The sequence below is a fragment of the Leptonychotes weddellii genome, chromosome 2 (genome assembly GCF_054177405.1).
Source record: "Leptonychotes weddellii isolate Sample4059 chromosome 2, ASM5417740v2, whole genome shotgun sequence".
Taxonomy (NCBI): Eukaryota; Metazoa; Chordata; class Mammalia; order Carnivora; family Phocidae; genus Leptonychotes; species Leptonychotes weddellii.
In genome coordinates, this window is record NC_138370.1 from 41,512,706 (window position 1) to 41,536,400 (window position 23,695).

At 36.6% G+C, this 23,695-nt stretch overlaps 1 protein-coding gene across 3 annotated transcripts in view; it reads left to right on the plus strand.

The window, feature by feature from the left end:
• The window catches only part of ELP3 (elongator acetyltransferase complex subunit 3), a 97,276-nt gene that overhangs the window by 15,395 nt on the left and 58,186 nt on the right, over positions 1-23,695 (plus strand). For 2 of the 3 annotated variants that reach the window (XM_081810559.1, XM_081810553.1), the window contains 4 exons: positions 5,283-5,353; positions 6,126-6,189; positions 7,567-7,635; positions 10,498-10,652. In XM_081810559.1, coding sequence (XP_081666685.1) covers positions 5,283-5,353; positions 6,126-6,189; positions 7,567-7,635; positions 10,498-10,652 — 359 coding nt within the window. The remainder of the gene's footprint in view (positions 1-5,282; positions 5,354-6,125; positions 6,190-7,566; positions 7,636-10,497; positions 10,653-23,695) is intronic. The other variant, XM_081810547.1, reaches the window with a different exon arrangement.

Genomic DNA, 23,695 nt, shown 5'->3' on the forward strand with positions numbered 1-23,695 from the left:
CAACTTATATATATATGCCAAAAATACGGGTAACTACTATGAAGGAATAGAATAGGACTCTAAAAATGAAAAATAAAAATGTTTTTTTAAAAAAGGGATTGATAAGATGTTGGTTGAAAAAGGGAAAAAGAAAAATTCAAAAAAAAAAAGACGGTTAAAAAAAAAATTAACTTTGAAAGACTAAAGAATCATGGTAAAAAACCCATGGATTCTATGTGCAGTATTCCCCTAGCGCTGGAGTTCTGCCGTTCTCATTGATCGGTAAACTTGGTCTTGGCTGGCTGTTCTCGCTGATCTTCTGGGGGAGGGGCCTGTTGCCGTGGTTCCCAAATGTCTTTGCCGGAGGCGGAATTGCCCCGCCCTTGCCCAGTTGGGGCTAAGTAATCTGCTCGGGTTTGCTCTCTGGAGCTTTTGTTCCCTGCGAGCTTTCCCTACAGCTTTGGAGGCGGAGAGTGAAAATGGCGGCCTCCCAATTTCCGCCTCGGAGGAGCTGAGAACTCGGGGCCCCACTCCTCAGTGCGACCCCAGGGAAAAGCCGTCACTCACTCCCGTCTCCCCCGTCTCCGGCCTCACTCCGTGCTCAGGCAGCCTGTGACCCCGCGTTTCTATCTCTGGTACCCGACCCCGTGTGGAGTCTCCAAACCCCGCAGATTCCTGCAGTGCGCTCCCGCGCCTCTCCTCCCGGGGGAAGAAGGTGAGTCTCCCCGGATCCGCCGCTTGTTGGGTCCCTGCTGGAGGAGCAGTGGCCCGACTGTGCCGCGGATCACGGTTTATGGCAACCCCGAGCTGAGAGCCCACACCTGGGCTCTGCCTCTGCAGCCGGCTTCCCTGCTCCGTTACCTGGGAGCTCTGCCACACTCAGGCACCCCCGGTCTTTCTGTGACCCCGAGGGTCCTGAGACCACACTGTCCCACGAGGGTTCCACCCCCTGCTTAGCCACTGGAGCGACGTCCCTCAGCGGAGCCGACTTCTAAAAGTTCCGATTTTGTGCTCCGCGGCTCTATCACTTGCCAGAAGCGGCTGATGGAGGCCCCTCCCCCACCGTCTATCCTCCCGAATATCGCCTCAGATTCACTTCTCCACACGTTCTACCTTCCAGAAAGTGGTTGTTTTTTGTTCAGAGAGTTGTTGCTCTTCTTTTCTTCGATCTCCTGTTGAGTTTGTAGGTGTTCAGAATGATTTGATCCCCATCCAGCTGAATTCCTAAGACCAGAGGAAATCCAGGTCTCCTACTCCTCCGCCATCTTGCTCCACCCCCTCCTCAGGCACCCCAATCTTAATGCTTTTATTTCTGCTGTTACTGTGGTGGTGCTTTGTAGTTGTATTTTTCTTTTTGTTTTGTTTTGTTTTACAGAGCAGTTTTAGGTTTATCTAAAAATTGAGCACAAAGTACACAGGGTTCCCCTATACTTCCTTTCCTCCCTCCCCAGGTTGCCCTGGGCATTGGTTTGGCACATTTGTTATAATTGATGAACCAATATTGCTACCTTATTACTGAGTGAAGCCCATAGTTTATATTGGGGCCACTTACAGTGGTGTGTATTTTGTGGGTTTTACCAATGCATAATGTCGTGTATCCATCATTTCAGGATCATGTGGAATAGTTTCCTTCCCTGAACCTGCCGTATTCATCCTTTCCTTTGCTCCAAACTTCTGGCAAACTGATCTATTTACTGTCTCTGTAGTTTTACCTTTTTCAGAAAGATGTAGTTGGAATCAAACAGTATATAGCTTTTTCAAATTGGCTTCTTTCACTTAGCAATATGCATTTAAGGTTATGTCATGTCTTTTTAGTGACTTGATGCAGCTCATTTGTTTTTAGAACTGAATAATATTCCGTTGTCTGAATGTACTACAGTTTATCCATTCACCTATTGAAGGACATCTGGGTTCTTTCCAATTTTTGGCAATTATGAACAGAGCTGCTATAAACATTGTCTGAAGGGTTTTGTGTACACACAAGTTTTCAACTCACTTGGGTAAATACCTAGGAGCATGATTGCTGGATCATATCGTAAGACTAGGTTTAGCTTTGTGAAATTGCCAAACTGTCTTCCGAAGTGGCTGTACCATTTTACAGTCCCACCAACAATGAGAATTCCTGTTGCTCCTCATGCTTGCCAGCTTTTGGTATTGTCCGTGTTCTGGATTTTGGCCATTCTGGTAGGTGTGTGGTAGTATTTCGTTTTAGTTTGCAATTCCCAAATGACATATGTTGAGTATCTTTCATGTTATTATTGCCATTACTATATCTTGTTTGACGAGGTGTCTCTTCGGATCTTTTGCCCTACTCATAATGGGTTGTTTGGTTTTTTATTGTGAAATTTTAAGAGTTCTTTGTATATTTAAGATATGTATCTTTTATCAGACATGGGTTTTGCAAATATTTTCTCTGAGTCTATGTCTTTTCATTCTCTTAAGAGTATCTTTCTCAGAACAGAACTTTCAAATTTTTAAGGTAGTCCAATTTACCAGTTTTTTCTTTCTGGATCATTCTTTTGGTGTTGATCTAAAAACTCATTGCAAAACCCAAGTCACCTAGATTTTCTCCTATGTTATCTCCTAGAAGTTTTATAGTTTTGACTTTACATTTAGGTCTGTGATCCATTTTATTTTATTTTATTTTTTATTTGAGAGAGAGCACACATGTGCAGTGCAAGCAGTGGGGGAGCAGAGGGAGAGGGACAAGCAAACTCCACACTGAGCGCAGAGCCCAATGCGGGGCTCCATCTCACGACCCTAAGATCGTTGCCTGAACCGAAACAGAGAATTGGATGCGTAACCAGCTGAGCCACTCAAGCACCCCATCAATTAATTCTTAATCAGCACAATTGTTAGCATCTCAGGAAGGCTTCCCTGACTTCCCTGGTGAGGGCTAATTAATTGCCTTCTTTGTCATTCCTAGTATTTTCTACATCCTTCTTATTACCATGTGGTTTTGAAATAACCTGTTTCTTTGTGTCTTGCTCCCCTAGGCAGATATGATTTCAGAGGACAGAAGCAGTGCATTAATATTTTTGTAGTCTCAAGGCCCATTTGTTCTGTGTAGCTTAGAACCTGGCCTATATACTGGGCCCTCAGTAAAAGATTGTTGAATTAGACTGACCACATCAGTGGTATTCATAGTTGTGGCTCATTTTAAATAAAAACATTTGTTTGAAAATCCAAATTTTTCATTCAGATTTGCAATTTTTTATAAATTTTGGACTTTGTCTAGATCACTAATGATTTAAATTTTAATAATTTTTATTATGAAAAATAATCAAACTTACAGAAGAATTGAAGGTCTAGTATAAAGAACATTTTCCCCCTGAACCACTTGAGAGTGTGTTGCAGAGTAAGTTGCCTTTGAATACTTTAGTGTGCATTTCCTACATTGTCCTACAAATAAGGACATTTTCTTTTATCACCACAATAGAGTGTCAAAATGATGTAGTCCCACTTATTTTTGCTTTTGTCGCCTTTACTTTTGGAATCAGATCCAAAACTTCAACACCCAGACCAGTGTCAGGGAACTTCTGCCTGTGTTTTTTTTCTAGGAGTTTTATGGTTTCAGGTCTTACATTCAAGTCTTTAATTGATTTTGAGTTAATTTTTGTATATTACGTAAGATAGTGGTCTAGTTTTGTTCTTTTGCATGTCGATGTCCAGTTTTCCTGACACCATTTATTGAAGATTGTCCAATCCCCATTGTATATTCTTGGCTCCTTTATTGTAAATTAACTGATGATCATATATGAGGGGTTTATTTCTGGACTATTTCTGTTCTTTTGATCTACGTGTCAGTTTTTATTCCAGTATCATATTGTGTTTAATAGTTGAAATCAGAGAGCATGATACCTTCATCTTTGTTCTTCTTTCTGATATTGGAGGTTCATTTTGATCAAGGTAGTGTCTACCAGGCTTCTCCTCTGTAAAGTTAATCCTTTTATTTTGTAATTAAGAAGTTTTGTGTGGTGAAGTACTTTGAAACTACGTAAGTATTTTGTTCCTTATCAGATTTTCATTTCAGATTTCATTTACTCATTTGTATGAATGGATTAATGGTTTCCAGTTTGGTGGGTTATAATCTGTTACTATCATGTATTTATTTTGATGTACAAATGATCCCTGATTTGACCAGTGAGAGCTCTTTCAGGCTGGTTTCTGTGTCTTTCTAAAACGTCCCCATCATTTTTTGAGCAGTTCTAACTTTCTGTCATAATAAAATGTTCCAGGCTCATCTTGTCCTTTCTTTGCCCCATGTCTGGAATCAGCCATTTCTCCAAGGAGCCCTGGGGTTTTCAGTGGAGAAGCATATTTAGAAACCAAGATCTGAGTGCTGTGAATAGCTATAAATATAAATAAATATAAATAGCTATACTCATTATATATATATAAATATATAAATAACTATACTCATTGCTATTAGGGTGTTACTGCTCCTAGACCATGTCAGTGAACCAAGCTAGGAAATATATATGTATACATATATACGTATGTGCACACACATATATATAACACATTTGCATTTATATTTATTTGTATATCAGAATATTGAAAACTGTGAGTTCACAGCAATACCTTCCATTCCATCCAGGTTCTCTTCCTTTTCATATTTATAATAACTTCCTTCTCTGATAGTAAGAAACCTGGCTTACATTCATCTTAGTCTATACCCTTATTTGGCCAGCGCCCCCCATATGTAACCATACTTTTATCTCTGTCATCACCCCCTTTCTGAAGCACATACTGTGCTCAGACCAGGAGGGCTCTGACAGACCCCTCTGAGAATATTTTGCACATGCTCTGAAGTATAGCTCCTAGTTTAATACTGTCTGCTCTAAATATTGAGATCCAGTGTATCTGTGAGGAGGGTGAGTTACAAAGGTTAGGCTTAGATATAATTTTATATCTTTATTGCATAAAGTAATTTTTTCTTGTAGGCTATTTTAGTAAAAGAGAGTGAGAGAATAGATCACTGTAACTTTGAAAATTATTAATTCATTATTTTGCACGTAATTTATAGGTAAAATATAATCCAAGCTAGTATATAAGTGCATTTGTATATTTTAGAGATTAAAAACATTGAAAAGAGATCACCCTTATACCCACTGCTCAGCTTAAGAAATACAGCATTACCAATACATTGAAGCCCCTTATGTGCCATTTTCTTTTTTTGTTTTTTCCTTATGTGCCATTTCCTGATTGTATTCCTTTTCCTCCTTCTGAGAGATAACCACTCTCCAAGATTGTGTATTCATCATTCCATAATAGCTTTTTTATTAATTTTTCTTTTGTAGATTGCTGTTGTGGCTGTGATGTGCAAACCCCACAGATGCCCACACATCAGTTTTACAGGAAATATATGCGTGTAAGTGTGGATGATTTTCATAAGTTGTGTGTGTGTGTGTGTACTTTAAATGAATTAGCTAATCCCCTAGAGTCTTAATCAGTCCATGCTGGTAATACTTAAAACTTCGATTCAGTAGATTCATAAGTTAGTTCTTTGAAGCAAGCAGCCATTGATAGGATGCTTTAAAAATGAAACATATAAAGATTTTAATATGTTGTAATAAAAAATACATAGGTTAGAGAACTCAAGAGTGACAGTCTATTAACTTGATAAATGAAACATGGAAATATGGAGCTGCCTAAATTCTAAATGTCAGAAATCTAAAATAGGTTTGGATCAGAAAAGTATCAAATTAAAAAGTTACCCTTATAAATAACCTTTAAACTTCTTAAATTTAGATAATTGGAAAAATAGGCGGAAGAATATGCATGATTCTAGGTAGGAAGATTAAATGAGAGAAAGGTTTTCTAAGTATAGTTACCAAGAGAGCACTGTATCATTCCAAACCTAGGAAGACTTAAATCCTGTTACTTCTTCCTAAAAGCTTAAACCTCTAAAATAACAGTGACTGCAACATTCTCCAAATGACTACAATAATGTTCCTTATATGTTTATTGTGTTTACTTGTTCGTAGAAAATATATTAATTGTAATACTGCAAAGATAGACTCTTAGGATTTGAAAATGAAGCTTGTTTGCTCTCAGGATTTTATGGAGACTGCACATACTTGCACTAGACTGTTGAACTGAATTTTGTGTCTGACATCTTTATTCTTTGGTTGTACTGGCAGATACTGCCCCGGTGGACCTGATTCAGATTTTGAATATTCAACCCAGTCTTATACTGGATATGAGGTAAAGTAATGTGAGGTTGTCCTGAGGAAGTGTAACATCATACTTTACCTATAGTGTGCTTATACAAGTATGGCTTTCTGAAATTTTTTAATTTTTAATTTTTCTCCTGATTATAGAAGTTCATCAAATATTTGCTGAGTCTCTACATATATTGCTCTAGTCACTAGAAAAATACTTATATAAGCACTTGTTACATATGTCAAACTATTCCAAGTGCTTTACAACCTTAAACCTTACAGCAGCATCTTGAAGTGAAGACACTGTTATTATCCTGGTTTTATGAATAAGGAACAGGCTTAGAAGTCCTAAACATCTGGCCCAGAGACACACTGCTAATAAGTGACAGACCCAGGTTTTGAATTCTTTGTTCCTCACCACATTATACTGCTTCTTCAGCAGTAGAAAATGGACGAAGTCCCTGATTTTATGGAATTTACATTCTAATAATGGGAGATAGACAAGAAAGAAGAAAATATCAGGTACTAGTAAATGTTAAGCTGAGAAGTAAAATCGAGTTAGATCTGTAGAAGATGAGTAGATACTTTAGTCTTGGTGGTTGGGAAGTGACTGTCTGAGGAGATGATATTTGAACTGAGTCCTGAATGACATGAAGGAGCCATGCAGGAATATCAGGAGAGAGCATTCCCAGCAGAGAGAATAGCTAGAACAAGGAGCTGTAGCAGGAACGATAGTGAGGTGTACCAGGACTTGGTGGGTAAGGGGAGGAATGAGACTGGAGAGACAGATGACATAGGAGTTTGTAAGCTGGGCAGAGAGTTTGGATTTTATTATAGGTGGCATGAGAAGCCATTATGGTTGAAGGCAAGGGGATGGTCTGTTCCAGTGTAGGGTTTTAAAAGATCATTTTAAAAGATCTGTGTGGGTAAAGGATGAGAGTAGGGACAGGGTGCAAGCAGGAGAACAGCAAATAGGCTTTTGAAACGGTCAGCCTCTTCAGAAGAGGTCAGCAGCCAGCAAACCACTGGACTTTTTCTTATATATGGCATTTCACTTTTTACTTGTTTTCCATTGTTGAAATTGTTAAAAATACAAAAGGAATTATTCAGTGAAAAGGCTCCCTCTCATTTCTGTCCCTTAGCCACCCCTTTCTGCTCCAGCAGAAAGTGACCCTGGAGATTTCATAAGTGTTTACACAAAGATAAATATGATTCAAGGAGATTCCCTGCTGTTCAGATACTTAAGACAGTGGGGGTAGAGACTAGCCAGATGCTATTCAGAACATTATTTTGATCCCTGACAAGACTGAAGAAGGAAGGAGCACAAGAGGATTTTATTTTTAATACAGTCCTTTAGAAATTACTTTTTATTTTTTATTGAATGTGGGCCCAGCAGGAGATTTTTCTCTTTTTTTCTTAGCCAACCTCCATGCGAGCTATCCGTGCTAGATATGACCCTTATCTACAGACAAGACACCGAATAGAACAGGTAAGTTTTTAAAAAGCATTTTTAAATTAGGTTTTTGTATACAGAAGGTATTATTGTTTGATTTGAGTTGAACCTGAAATAACTAAAAGAGTGTCTTTCCCCTCAGTAAGTTTTAATATCTATCTGAAGGAGGGAGACTGTTTTGCAATACCCAGCAAGGTCAGAAACACTACTTCCTTTAGCAACTGTATTATTTTAAGGGTTTTATAGTCTCTAAATTTCTTTCAACTTGTACAAACTCACTTACCATATGAAATTTACACATGTAGATGCGTGGAAGTTCTTAGACAGTAAGTGGATGGATTGAATTTTTGCTTCCATAAGCCACATAAAAAGTATTGTGCCTGGTTTGCCAGGTTGGGAATAGGGAATTGATTGCAAAAGGGTATGAGGAACTCCTGGGAGTCGTGAAATTGTCCTATATCATGACTCTGGTGGTAGTTACACAACTCTAAACACTTACCCAAACTCATCCATTTTACACTTAAAAATTAATTGATTTTAGTGTATGTAAATTATACTTCCAGTATAACTGATTAAAAACAAGTGCTTTGTAAATGGCCTTGCTCTATTTGGGAAATCTGAACATTAATATAGTTTTTCCTTCTTACAATTCTATTTTGAACTTACCCAATTTAAGGAAGTGTGAACACTAACTTTTACAGTGACATCTAGTAGGGCAGCTACAAAATCTCCAGTGGAAAGTAGTACATCCATCGTCATTAAGTCATTTCTAGTCATTTCTAACTAGTATTAGTGAATACCAGCCAATTCAGATTTTTCACTTCACTGTCACCCAAGCACATGTGGATCAGGATTGTCAGCTATAGGAGAGGGACCCCACCTGGGTGGAACCTCCAGAGTTTAGAAAAGCATGTTCTAAACTGCCCATTGCTTCAGTTTCTTTTTTAACTGTGGTATTTAATTCATTTAAAATGATGTACTGTATGGTGACTAACATAACATAATAAAAAAAATTTTTTAAATATAAATAAATAAATAAAATGTTTCAATAGCATATGAAATTTTTATGTTTACCAAAAAGGGAATGGGTTTTAAAAGATTTAGAAACTACTATAGAACAGTGATTCTTTTAACTGTAAATGCACTAGAATCACCTGAGTATCTTTTCTATAACATATGCCAGCATTTCACCTCTGGAGTTCTGATTAAGTGTGGTTTAGGGTACTGGCAAGATATTTTGAGCTTCCAGAGTGATTTTATTGTGTATCCTTTATAAACAGTCATAGATACAGAGCTTTCTTTTAGTGTTTGTGCAACTTACATATATACTTAAATACATATCTGCATGTGTATGCATATGTATGAATATGATTTACATACATAAAGGTATACATATGTATAAATTATTTGCCATTTTCAGAAACAAACATTTTAAAAGGTGCCTTTTTGTCCAGATTAAGTGTAGACATCCTTTACATAGTGCCTTAATTAGAGTTCATAATTCGGTAGTCTACTTGACCCAGTTTTTCTCAAGCCTAAGATATGGCAAGAATTTTTTAATTGAAGTGTAGTTGGCACACAGTGTTACATTAGTTTCAGGTGTCCAGCCTAGTGGTTCAACATTTCTATTTGTTATGCTGCGCTCACCACAAGTATAGCTACCATCAGTCACTATACAACGCTGTTACAATATCACTGACTATATTTTCTGTGCTGTACCTTTTATCCCCATGAGTTATTCTTTTCGTAACTGAAGCCTGTATCTCCTACTGCCCTTCACCCATTTTGTCCATCCACTCACCCACTTACCCTCTGGCAACCATCAGTGTGTTCTCTGCATTTATGGGTCTACTTTTTATCTGTTTTTGTTATTTATATTCCACATATAAATGAAATCATATGGTATTTGTTTTTCTCTGACTTACTCCACTTAGCACAATATGCTCTAGTTCCCTTCATGTTATTGTAAATGGCAAGATCTCATTCTTTTTTATGGCTGAGTTATATTCCACTGTGTGTGTGTATATATATATATTGCATCTTTTTTATGTATTTGCCTATCAGTGGACACTCAGGTTGCTTTCATATCTTGGGTATTGTAAGTAATGTAATTATTTACAAATAATTGACTAATAAACGGAGGAGTGCATATATCTTTTCAAACTAGTGTTTTTGTTTTCTTTGGTTAGATACCCAGTAGTGAAATTACTGGCTCATACTGATTTTCTGTTTTTAATTTTTTGAGGAACCTAAGAAATTTAAATACCTGTTTTTAAAATTTAGAATCTTGCTTATTATAGTTGACAAAATGAAAAATCTGTACCATTCTCTCCCCTAGTAGAGAGATAATATTTCATATTTTATCAACCAGACTTTTCCTTTTTTTCCCCAGAGAGCAATGCCACCTGTGCTCATAATCTTCACAATTGATTTAAAACTTTAAAGTTTTGATTTAAAACTGCTTTCTTAATTTTTCTTTCTAATGTAGTGTTCTTTTTCTTCTATTGGCATCAAGTCCTGATTATGTTTCATATAGTCATCTTTTTTGCCCCCAAGGCTTACTGCAAGTGTTCTGACATAAAAATACATAATCACTAAATACTCGTTTATTATATTGCATATTGTATTGTTATTATATTTGCCCTTCCTGCTCGATGTCAAGCTTCTTGCTGGTTCTTTTTAATTCTCCCTTTCCCTCTGTGAGCTATAATTTTTTTTTTCTTTCAGACTCTGGAGTCTGTTTTTTCAATCCACAGAATTCACTAAATATGTTTAATTGCGTTTTGTTTTTAAACTATACCGATGAAAACACTACAAAATAAAATTAGAAATTTGCAATGCCTTCTTAGGATAGTTGACTATATATGTCTAATACTAATGAATTTATATGTATTTCAGTTAAAACAACTTGGTCACAGTGTGGATAAAGTGGAGTTTATTGTGATGGGTGGAACATTTATGGCCCTTCCAGAAGAATACAGAGACTATTTTATTCGAAATTTACATGATGCCTTATCAGGACATACCTCCAACAATATTTACGAGGCAGTCAAGTAAGAAATCCTTATTTTACCATATTCTCCAGAGTGGTTGTCAGCTTATCCTTCTAGCCGCAGCCTGTGAGAATTCCTTCTGCTCTACATCTATATTCCTAGTTCTTTTTTGGTGGGGGGGTGGGGATTGGGGTGAAGGGGGTAGATTTTGTTCTTTTTATTTGCATATTTTTGATGGGTTATAATTAAAATACATCTTTTTCTAGTTTATTGAGATATAATTGACATACAGCATTGTAAAAGTTTATGGTGTACAGCATAAGGACTTACATATATTGTGAAATGGTCACCACAGTCAGCTTAGTTAGCATCCATCGCCTTACACATTCCTAGTTCTCATAGTTATGTCTATTTTGTGGGAAAGGATTGTTTTCATTGAAAAAATTATTTTTTTTTTTAAATAAGTGTGTATGGTTCGTTGACATTAGTATTCTCTGAGAAAGAGTGATTCATAAAATCTACTGAAGGTTTTTATCAACCTTAGGCTGGTCTGAACTACAGGAGTAGTTTTGATTTGACTAGTTGAGCTTTCAGTCCACTCAAAAAGAGCACTAGGGGTACACTTTATGTAAAACATCTGGCTGCCATGAAATCAACAAAACAAGTGATTATTATTTAATAACTTATTTTATTAATAACTACTAAATAATTTCTGTTCATGAATGAGAGGACTTATTCATTGTGACAAAAGAGAATTATACATTCTTTGATATCATATCTCAGTTTTTAGCAAGAAGAATACTAACATTTTATATATATAGTTCAGTTATTTAAAAAGTGAGTCTTAAAAGTATTTATTTTCAGAAGTTTCAGGAAAACCTAGACCTAGTTAATTGCCATATACTATTCCCTCTTATTTGCCGAATATTTATGGTGGTCCCACTAGGTGCTGTGTATTGATTTAGGCACTGGGAATAAGAAGGATGTTGTCCTTGCCCTTGTGGTGCTTATTTCTACTAGTTCAACATATAAACAGGAATGCTAATGATGAAATAGGCTATACTATGATAAATAAGTTTATTCTCTAGACAAAGTGGTGATATTTAATCTGAGACCCAAAGTATAAGGAGGAATCAGGCCAAGAGCAGAAAAAAATAGACAAAGGCACTGAAATGGGGAAGATCTTGGAGTCTTCTAGGAACAGAGAGGAGGCCAGTGTGTCTAGACTCCAGCGAACAAAGGAGAGCATGTCATAAGGTGAGCTTGCAGAGATATATATGGGCCAGAGAATATAATGCTTTTGAGGAGCTAAAATTTTATTTGAAATGCAGTAGGAAGTAGAGAATGGTTTTAAGCAGGAGAGTGACACATTCAGGTTGATAAGAAGGTCGTTCTGTCTATTGTCTAGCTAATGGATTAGAGGATTACAAGAGTAAAAATGAGAAGCCAGATAGAAGACTATTATATCCATCATAGTTCAGTTGAGGGCAGTAACAGCTGAGTGGCAGTAATGATGGAGAAGAGGATGGATTAGAATTCTGTTTTATTGTTGCAAATGACAGGACTTTGGATTGGGTTGGGGGTAAGAAAGAGGAAGGAATCAAGCATGATACCCAACTTTTGGTTATAAGAAATGGTTGATTGGTGATGCCATATGCTGAGATGGAAAAGACAGAGGGAAGAGCAGGTATATGGGAGAAAACCAAGAATTTTACTTTGGATATTGTTAAATTTGAAATACCTAAGATACATTCAAGTGGAGATTCAGATAGACTATACAAGAGACATGTGGGCTGGCAATGCAAAATTGGGGGTTATCAACCTATACATGGCATTTAGATGCAATGCAGATGAATAAGATCACCTAATATGGGAGAGTTATTGGTCTCTGAGGTATACTGTGTGAAAAAGCAATTTTTAAAGCAATTCTTACAGTATGGATTCCATTATTTTTGTACATGCACATAAATGTAAGTGCATGGGAATGTAAGCACATGGAAATGTGTGTAAATGCTTAGAAAATGTAAATGCATGGAAGAGGTAGTAGAGTGATGATTATTATGGGCATTAGAGCTGAGGAGGGAGGGACATGGGAGGTGGGGGTAAAGGAGGACATTCATGTTTACTCTATATCATGTGCTGGGCATTGTGATAAGTATTCATTTATTTAAAACTCACAGTAAACCTTTGAGTTAAGTATTTATTTGTAAAGATTTTATTTATTTGAGAGAGAGAGCACACAAGAGAGCACAAGCAGGGGGAGGGGCAGAGGGAGAGGGAGAAGTAGAATCCCAGCTGAGCAGGGAGCCCCATGTGGGGCTCGATCCCAGGACCCCCAGGATTATGACCTGAGCTGAAGGCAGACTCTTAACCAACTGAGCTACCCAGGCACCCTGAGTTAAGTATTTGAAGTATCCCTGTTTTTACAGGTGAGGAAACTAAGCACAGAGATTAGGCAACTTGTCAAAGTCACACAGGTAGTTTGGCAGCCAAGTGGGGCTGTGAAACCAGGCAGCTTTGCTTTCAGAGCCTGAACTTTGCTATAATGCAAGAAACTGTGCTAGGTATAAAAATGTATGAGAGTGTGTGTGTGTATATGAGTGCACATGTGTGTACATCATCAGAACTTCAAAATACTGGAAGGAATAATGTCTCTCTAGAGTTTTTTTACACTCCTCTTCCTGCCTTCAGGCTTTTTTCTGGCTTCTCTTTTATATTGGGGAGGGAGGGTCACATAGATAATTACAAAGTTGTTCAAATAGTGCCCCTCTTAGATAATTTTTTATAGAGTAGTAAATGCAACCAAAGTTTGAATGAACCTAAGGGTGGTTTTCATCGCTCTGTAAATAAAATGGTTCTTGGCACATAGTAGCCATAAGTAAATGTGTGAATGAATTTTGAATGAATGATCAATCTGTAGGTCAATACTGACAGCTAATGACTTAGGTAGGGCAACCTCTTAGAATAGGCTTTTGTGTCCTTCCTACTTTCCCTGTCCCCTGAGCTATCAAGGGTATCTGGAGGGATCTGTATAGAGTTCAGCAATTGGGAGAGTGTATGAGGAACCTACTTCGTTTGATTGCTTCTAGAGAACGTGATGAGTTAATTCTGTGTCCATGAATCTAGACTTTTAACAACAGCTGGCTGGTGTGATCTCTTTCTCCTACAGGATCGTTAGTAGCAAGATGAGATGGTGACCATATTTTTACTGCTTATTCAAAACTTTGATCATTCATGAATATAAATCATGCTTAGTAAAACACTGAAGTCTTTGAAACTTCAGAGGAATAATGATGTAATCTAACCCATTCTTCTTAATACTGAAAATCAGATGATAGCTTAGAATAAAATGTAAGTTGAGGGGAAACAACATTAATTAGTTCAAAGCCCCATGACATTGAAATGGCAACAGTACCTCAGAATTACTGACTAAAATTAATTTAACTCTGAGAATTCCCTAACAGGGTAATCTATCAAGACCATTGAATTTTTCTACCTGTACTTAGATACTATATATTCTTCTCTCAGTGCAGCTACTTCTTGTGTTGAAGACCTTGTTTACTAATTGGAATTAAGTATACTCTCTTGGACTTGCCCCACTGACCCAACCTCCATAAAAGTTTGCCATAAAGCTTTTCACAGTCTATAGTTTGGGTCCCCTGGGTCATATGAGCTAGGTTAACTGAAGATCTGCATAATGAATTTTTAGGATGCAGCTAGTTTGACATTTTTATCTGTTGAAACTTTAAAATTTTTGCTTTATTCTTGGTGTGAAGTTTTAGCTTTATTTTTGCAGAAATGTTCTAGTGCCTTTTGTAAGTTGTCTGTTGTTGGGGTAAAAATAGAATTTGTATTATAACTCTCCAGCTTCAGATCATGATATGTTTGTAGAAAAAGCCTGTTGGAGAAGAAAGCCTCTTTCTGTAATTGACTAGGCCAAGCCAGCGTTGTTTTGTTTCTGTTCTTGAGTTTACCTCAAGAGGGCAACAAACTCTTTACTTACAGATGAAAATTTATATATGATTTGAGTCTTCATTGCAACAGATTTCATGAATGGCTCTTGGGAAGTAATAAAAGTACAATTTGGGAGCCATAAAACCATCCATAAATGTTACACTGAATCATGCCAACCCACATTTGACATGTTTTGTTCTTTTCTCTTGGTCTCTATACTTTTATGAGATAATCTGGAAAAAGCTGATTTGTGGCATCCTGTTTGTTTTGTTGAGGTAAATTTTTTGCTACTAACTCCCTACAATAAAAATGGTATTTAGTTTTTCAGGAAATGTTCTATAGTTTAAAGAAATAGCAGTCTGGTTTGTACTATAGAACTAGAGACTTAGAAAACCATTTTCAAATGTTAACATTTTGTGAAATAAAGAGCAGCCCAGAGATACTGTGTTTTGGACATAATGTGTTTTCTTCAAAATTTTTGCATGAGCTATTTACCTCTCTGTTTTCTTTTTTTTTTTTAAAGATTTTATTTATTTATTTGAGACAGAGAGAATGAGAGAGACAGAGAGCACATGAGAGGGGGGAGGGTCAGAGGGAGAAGCAGACCCCCTGCCGAGCAGGGAGCCCGATGCGGGACTCGATCCAGGGACTCCAGGATCATGACCTGAGCCGAAGGCAGTCGCTTAACCAACTGAGCCACCCAGGCGCCCTTACCTCTCTGTTTTCTATGTTCTCTTGCACCGAGGGTATTTGTGAAGACTGGCTGGGTTACCTGGTGTGGCTGACCTTTCTCAGATGTAAAGTAATGAGCTTCATGTTTGTTTTAGTATTAGTTGCTATTAGTTGTTTGTTATTGCTGAATGCAAATATGCAATACTGACTTTCATTAGCATAGCAGAGGTTTTAATTTAAAAGATTAATTTTAAAATTAGGTTAAAAATTACATAGTGACAGATGAGTCCATAATGTTTAAGGTTAAAAGTCTTCATTCAAATTGCAGTTAGCTCGTGTTACCCTCCTTTGTTATCCAGTGTCTAACCTGATTAAAGTTTAAGCCATATTTAAACCTGATTGAACCTGATTTAAACCTGATTAAAGTTTTGCTTTTTATTAAAAGTTAAGGTAAGGAAAAGCCCCCAAAAGTGAACCTGGTTATTATTTACAGCAAGTTAGTAGCAAAAAGTATGTTATATCCTTGCAAATAGAAAAATTGGAAAGCTGAGTCAAAGAGTTCAAGGACAAAGCGGGTGTGGTTTCTGTGAAGGCACATTAAATCAAGCAAAGTGATAATCACTCATTTCTGTCAGCTAGACTGAGACTTCAGTTGTCTGCAGAGAGCAACAATTACTGGTGACTGTTGTCCTCTAAAAATCATAGCTCTGGAGATGAGAAGGACCAGCAGTAGGATCTGAGTCACCCATTCACTGGAATGCAAATATTGCCAGATAACTCAGAGTAACCTTTTAAAATAGTTTTATTCCTTTTTAATCAGTCCTGCCCAGAAGCAGTTTTACATTCAATCTTTAATGCTTCTTGGCTGTTTTCAAAAGATGCAATTTCAAAGGGTAGTTACCCATCAAGAAGTGGGTGAGTCATACCTTCTCCCAGTGGAATTTTTAATTCATTTCCGTTCCTTCCTCTTTTTTGCCCCTCATTAATGACTTTAAATCCTCCAGCTGTGTCCTTATGTGTCTTGGAAAAGCTAGTGCTAGATAACGCTGGATACCAGACCTAGAAGACAGTTTCATAGACTTGCAGAAGTTAGGAAGAAAGCAAAAGCAACCTCAGAAGGCTTGAAAGTGACTATTTTCTGCCTTCCTGCCCCGGCATTATTTCTGGCACACTTCAGATGTCTTGCATTTCTGGGCTTTGGCTCTAATATACTCTCCACCTCTCACTTTATATTGACCTCTCTTACTTCCTCCCTTGATCAACCCGATTTTCATGGATGGTGACCAGGATCCTTAACATTGGCAGTCCAACCTAAAAGACAGTCTTGGTCATATTAGCTGCTGTTTTTCTTCCAACATTTTATTTGAAACAAACAAACAAAAAACCAGAATTTTTCAGTGAGCACTACATACTTGTCACCTGGATTCTACAGTACTTGCTTTATCACATACATATCCCACTATCCATTTTTCTACCCATCCATGGATCCCTCTTTTTTTATGCATTTCAAAATACGTTACAGACTTCAGTACACTTCTTTCCAAATATATCATCATGCACATCATTACTAGTCCACTGTGTTTTCTTTTGAAGTAAATTTACACACAACGAAGTGCAAAGATCTTAAGTATATTGTTTGATGAGTTCTAATAAATGTATATACCTGTGCATCAAAACCCTAATAGGATATAGAACATAACCATCATCCCAGAAAGTTTCCTCGTGCCCCTTCCCAGTAAATTCTCACCTGTGTCTTCCAAAGACAGCCATTATTCCCTTTTTTCCCCCTTCCATATAACCATATGCTCTTTTGTGTAAGGCTTCTTTCACTGAGCATAATATTTTGAGATTCATCAGTGTTGTTGAATATTTCAGTGGTTGTGCTGAGTAGTATGCATAGACCACAGCTTATCTGTTCTGTTGATGGACACCTGGGCTGTTTCAGTTTGCAGTAATTATGATAAAACTTCAATGAACATATTCTTACAAGTCTTAATGTGAATATAGTATTTATTTCTGTTGGGTAAGCTGGAAGTAGAATTGCTACATCTTATGTTTATTTTATAAGAAACTGCCAGACATTTTTCCAAAGTACTTGTACCATTTGTACTCCCACCAGTGATGTATGAGCATTTGATTGTTCTACATCCTCACCAACATACGGTGTTGTCAGTCTTTTTAATTTTAGCCATTCTGGTAGGTGTGTGATGGTATCTCATTGTGGCATTCATTTTCATTTTCCTGATGACTAATGATGATGAGCACTTTATTATGTGCTTATGCTTTCTGTATATATTCTTTGTGAAGTGTCTGTTAAAATCTTTTGCCCATTTTTTATTGGGCTGTTATAAATCCTGGATACCAGTCCTTTGCTAGATTTATATTTTACAAATATGAAAACCCAGTCTGTGGCTTGAGTATTCATTTTATTAAGATTAACTTTAAGCTGAAGTTTTTATTTTGATGAAGTCTAATTTAGCTATTTTTTGCTCTGTTACTGCTTTTTGTACTGTCTCTATTAAACCTGTGCTTACTCCCAAGACAAGAAGATACTCTCCTGTGTTTTCTTCTAGTTCTAGTTTTAGCTTTTTATACTTAACTTGCCTATTTAATGCTTGTGATCCATCTTGAATTAATTTTTAAATGTAGTGTGAAGTAGGAGTCAAGGTTTCTTTTTTCTCATATAGGTAGACATCTAATTGTTTCAACACTACTTGTTTAAAAACTTCCCTTTCCCATTTAGGTTATATTGGTGGCTTTGTCAAAAATTAATGGACCATAAATGTGGAACTGGGCTCTGTTCTGTCCCATTGATCTATTTTTTAATTCTTATGCCAATAACGCACTGTCTTGATTATTGTAGCTTCATAGTATATCTTGAAGTCAAGTAGTATGAGTTGTCTTTGTCATTGTTTTTCAAGATTGTCTTGGATATTCTAGTTCCTTTGCATTTCTATGTAAAGTTTAGAATCAGCTTGTCAGTTTCTACTAAAAAGTGTGTTGGGATTGGGATTGCGTTAAAACTGTAGAACAATTTAGGGGCACCTGGTGGCTCAGTCGTTAAGCTTCTGCCTTAGGCTCAGGTCATGATCCCAGGGTCCTGGGATCAAGCCCCACATCGGGCTCCCTGCTCTGTGGGAAGCCTGCTTCTCTCTCTCTCACTCCCCCTGCTTGTGTTCCCTATCTCACTGTCTCTCTCTCTCTCTCTGTCAAATAAATAAATAAAATCTTTAAAAAAAAAAACAACTATAGAACAATTTAGAGAAAATTGATGACAATATTGAGTCTTCTGATCCATGAAAATAGTCTATCTCCTCATTTACTTAGGTCTTCTTTAATTTCTCTTAGAAATCTCCAGTGTAGAGATGTTATTAGCCTTCTGTTAAACTTATCCTAAAATATTTTTGTTTGTTGATGCTACAGAAATTGAACTTCTTGAAAGTTTCATTTTCAGACTGATTACAGATAATATATAGATACACCATTTGATTTTTTTTGTATACTAACCTTGTATCATATTACCTTAATAAATTCACTGCTTAGTTCTAAAAGTTGTTTTTGTAAATTTCCTAGGATTTTCTTCATAAACAATTTGCAAATACAGAAGGCTTTAATTTTTCTTCTTGGATTTGCATCCTTTTTCTTTATTGTAATGGCTAGGACATTAGGACAGTGTTAAATAGAAGTGGTGAGAGTGGGCTTCTTTTTCTTATTCCCAGTAACACAGGGGAAACATTGAATATTTCAATATTAACTGCAATATTCCTTGAGGAGTTTTTTGTAGATACCGTTATTAGATTGAAGAAGTTTGCTGAGAGGTTTTATCACTAATTCATTTGTCTAATGACTTCTCTGTATCTAGTCAGATGATCACATAATTTTCCTCCTTTATTTTTATCAGGTAGATTACTTTGATTTTTTTAATTTTAAACTAACCTTCAGGGGCGCCTGGGTGGCTCAGTTGTTAAGCCTCTGCCTTCAGCTCAGGTCATGATCCCAGGGTCCTGGGATCGAGCCCTGCATTGGGCTCCCTGCTCCGCGGGAAGCCTGCTTCTCCGTCTCCCACTCCTCCTGCTTGTGTTCCCTCTCTCGCTGTGTCTCTCTCTGTCAAATAAATAAATAAAATCTTTAAAAAAAAAACAAAAAACTAACCTTCCATTCCTAGGATAAACCCTATTTGGTCATAATGTGTTATCCTTTTTATATATCATTTTGCTAATACTTTGGAAAGGATTTTGTGTATATGTTCATGAGAGATGGTGGTTTGTAATTTCCTTTTTTGTAATTTCTTTGTTAGGTTTTGGTATTTGTGTTATTATGTCAGCCCCATAAAACATGTTAGGAAGTGTGTCCTCCTCTGTTTTCTGAAAGTTCATATAAAGTGAATGTTTTTCTTCCATAAGTGTTTGTTAGAACTCACCAGTAAAATTATCCAAGGCTGAAGTTTTCTTTATGGAAGGGTTTTAGATGATTAATTCAATTCTTAACTAGGGCTATTCAGATTTTCTGTTTTATCTGTATCCATTTTGGTAAGTTATATTTTTCAAGGAATTTGTTTACTTCATCCAGGTTGTCAAACTTTTTGGTATTAAGTTGTTCATAATATTCCCTTAATTATGCTTTTAATATCTGTAGGATGTTAGTGATCACCCCTCTTTGAATCCTGGTACGGATAATCTGTGTTTTCTCTTTTTTTCTTGATTAGTTAGGGGTTTATCAATTTTGTTGTTCTTTTCAAAGAACTGACTTTTGACTTTATGTCCTCTACTTCATTGATTTCTGCTTTACTTTTTTTTGTTGTCTTCTTTCTTTGGGGTACGTTATGGTTCATTTTCTGTGACTTAGTAAGGTATAGAGGCTTGGCCATTATTATAGACCTTTTTTTCCCCCCCCGATGTAAGTATTTAAACCTTCAAGTTTTCCTCTAAGCACTGCTTTGGCAGAATCCCACAAACTTTGATATGTTGTATTATAATTATTATTCTACTCAAAATATTTTTTAAATCCTTTATATTTTGACCCATGGATTATATAGAAATTGGTTGTTTAATTTCCAAATTTCCAAAAAACGGAGTTTTTCTTGGTATCTCATTGTTGTCAATTTCTAATTTAATGCCATTTTACTCAGGGAGAGCCTATTCTGTATGATTTCAGTTTTTTGTTTTGGGGGGTTTTTTTAGATTTCTATTTATTTATTTATTGGAGGGAGGGAGAAAGGGCGGGGCAGAGGAAGAGGAGAGAGAGAATCTCAAGCCGACTCCACTCTGAGCGAGGAGCCTGATGCAGAGCTCAGTCTCACAACCCTGAGATCATGACCTGAGCTGAAATCAGGAGTTGGACGCTTAACTGTCTGGCACCCCTTCCTATTTCCTTTAAGAGGGAATGTCTTCTTAAAAGAGAACCCTTATATCTAGCATAATATCTTACAGATAGAGAGTACTAAGTAAACGTTATTAAATGAACCCAGTGGAAAGAACTGTGCGTGAAGAATCAGGAGACTTAGATTTCACACTTATGTCTGTGATTATCTTGCGTTATTACCTGATTTAAGCCACTTCCGTGTTCTCTGCTTTATTTTCCTCATCTATAAAGATGAGGTGGGACTAGAGTATCTCTGAAATTACTTCTTTCTCTGACATTCTGTAGTTTGAAGATTTCTATTGGAATGAGAATGTGTATCTAAAAGATGTATTTGGAAGTTATTTTTCATCTAGCAGTCACTTTCTGACAATGACAACTTTTCTATAATGCATTTATAGTCCTTATATATAGTCCTTAAATTTGAATGTGTATGTAATATTAAAAGAATGTGTAATAACTGTAATTTTTTTCTTTTCTATTAATAATGCATTGCTGTTGGTTCTTCAGCTGTCTGATAGCATTCTTGTCAGCTGTTGAAAGGATTAAAACCCAAAATGTTATGGGTTGTTTTTCCTATATATATCTTACACCTTGTCAACTAGCATGATAGGTCCCTGATTTGTCGCTAAATTACAAGGTCACCAGGTTAGTTTTTCATAGGTTGTGCTCATTTAAAAATCAGAATTCTGTTTCTTTCTGTTTCCTTAGTTTGTGTTGGGCAGAACCTTATTGTTTTATAGACCCCCTTGACAATAACAACAATATCCAGGAAGCAAACTTGACCACTGTCTCAAAAAATAAAGGGAAAAGGAAAAAAATTGTGATTTTTAAATCACCCAACACCCAACTCAGTCATTCTTAAGTCTAGAATATCACCAGCACAGCATTGTACAGAGTGTAAAATTTTATTGAGATATTTTCCAGATATGATTATAGTAAAAAATAATTTGTTCTGTGGTGCTACTATTGAGGAATTGCGTCAGTAATCCCAGATGTTATTTGGCAATTCAAACATCTTTGGCTGTCCAAGAATTTTGTAAATTCTACTTAGCGATTTTGGGATTGTAGATAGGGAAAGGAGTTTTATATTATGACTAATGAAAATTAACATTTCATCTAGGTACCATTTTTATTTACTTTGCCATTTGGTTTGAGCAGGTTGAGGTCCATGTAGGAAGGTTCTCTAAGGTTTTCAGGAATCTGGGCCTAGAGCTCTAGTGAGATTTCACGCAGGAGTAGACTAAGACACATCCGACTTTATTAATGACAGAGGTTTTAAAAGAGGACTGCAACAAATTGATAGCAATGAGAAGTGTTCTTTGATGCCATAGTCTTCCTGGAGTGAATCATGTAAACAGTTTCCAGAAGATAATAGAGAGACTTTAACATTGGTTTGCTGTCTTCCTTCAGTGTCCCCTTTGTTGGGGCCCTTCAGGCAAGGAGTTAGTATTAATAGATATCACTTTTATAGTTTACTTTTTTCCTTCTATAAATAGAACCAAGAAATAATATATATTTATATTTCTGCCCCTTCTAGCTCTTTGCTCTTAAATCCTTCTTGATTTCATCTGTGTCTTTTTTCTTGCAGCTAGATTGTTAAGCGTCTCTGGGACAAGAGCTAGTGTATTACTCCTTTCTATAGAATACCTGGTCTAGTGCAAGGCACCCTCTAGGGTTGATTCTTTGCAAGAGGAAAGATAATGAGCAGAATTAGCTAGAGGCTGCTATGGGAGTAAAGAGAGACCTGTGTCTTCAGTTATGCCTGATTGATTTATTCATTCTTTGTATTTTTTTTTTTTTTTTACACTAAAGGAAAGTTTTTAGTGCTGAAGCCCTTAAGCAGTTACCTCTAAACACACTCGAGCGTACTGCCTTCAAGGAGCCTCCTGTCTAGCTGCACAGACAAATATCCACAAATAACAGGGCAAACTGTATTCATATTATGGGCAAGGTGGCTCTGGGAATGGTAGCACAAAGTAAAGAGAGGCTCTGGGAAGATGTTGTGGGAGGAGAAATGTATATGAGCTATGTTTTGAAAACTGGGTAGCATTTAGTTTTTGTGTACGTTCAAACTTTGAAGGTATTGTCCCACCCCACCCCCCAGCCTTGTTAAAAAAAAAAAAAAATGCTGTCATAAGTTATTGGCTTAAGTTATTTGGCTTTGCAGAGCATATTAGCATCTTTTATAGTTGGTGCCACTTTTTTGTGGCATACAAAAAAGTGTAGGATTCCACATAGCCCCATACAGGTAGGGTCCAGACTTATTTAAGATGACCCTGTAATATCACAAAAAGAGCAGTGGAATTGGAATTAGAAGACCTGGGTGCAAAAATTTTATGGTTTTTGTACTTCAAGAAAGAACTCTGAACTTCTTTGAAAGGAAGGAAATTAAACGGGGGAAAGAAAAAAAAAACTTGGTCTCTGACTTGGTCTCTTAGAAGTTTATGATCAGAGTTGGAAAATGTGTAGCGCATTTCCTAGGTGCCCAAGAATTCTGCGGCCCCCCAGAAGGTATGGGAGTTGAACTAGGTACTAAGGAGAGGCATACTGTTGGATGGCTACCTAAAATGATATGGAGGGTTATGGCAGGCCCTGAAAATCGCCCCAAAAGTTGTAATTTGCTTAGACTAGTTGAAAGCCTTAATGCAAATATTTGCATATTAAAGAACAATCATTAATATCTTTACACCTCTGTTAAATGAAGAGGTAGGTTCAGTGATTGTAGGACTAAATGTAGCATTAACAAAAATCCTAATAAAAATAGAGTGATCCTATAGGAAAAATGACCTTAAACTCTGTTCTTTAGGAAAATACCCCATTGTTTTTGTCATTCAGATTAAAAGAGTTTTTGCTTAATTGCTTTTCAAATGAAAATACAATTCTGAAAAGAAGATAGTGGTAAAAGCTTTTTGTAAATATAAAATGTTAGCTTTTAAAAATTTAATTTCTTTCATTTTTCCATTTCTTCTCCTGCAAAAGATAATGGCATTTCCCTTAAGAGGAAAGACATTTTTGAAATGGAGTTAAATTATTATTTGAGAATAAGGCTTGTCTCTGTCCTTCTACTATATTCCAACTACTTAGGAAGAGACCTTATAGTCCTTGCAGCAGCTTCC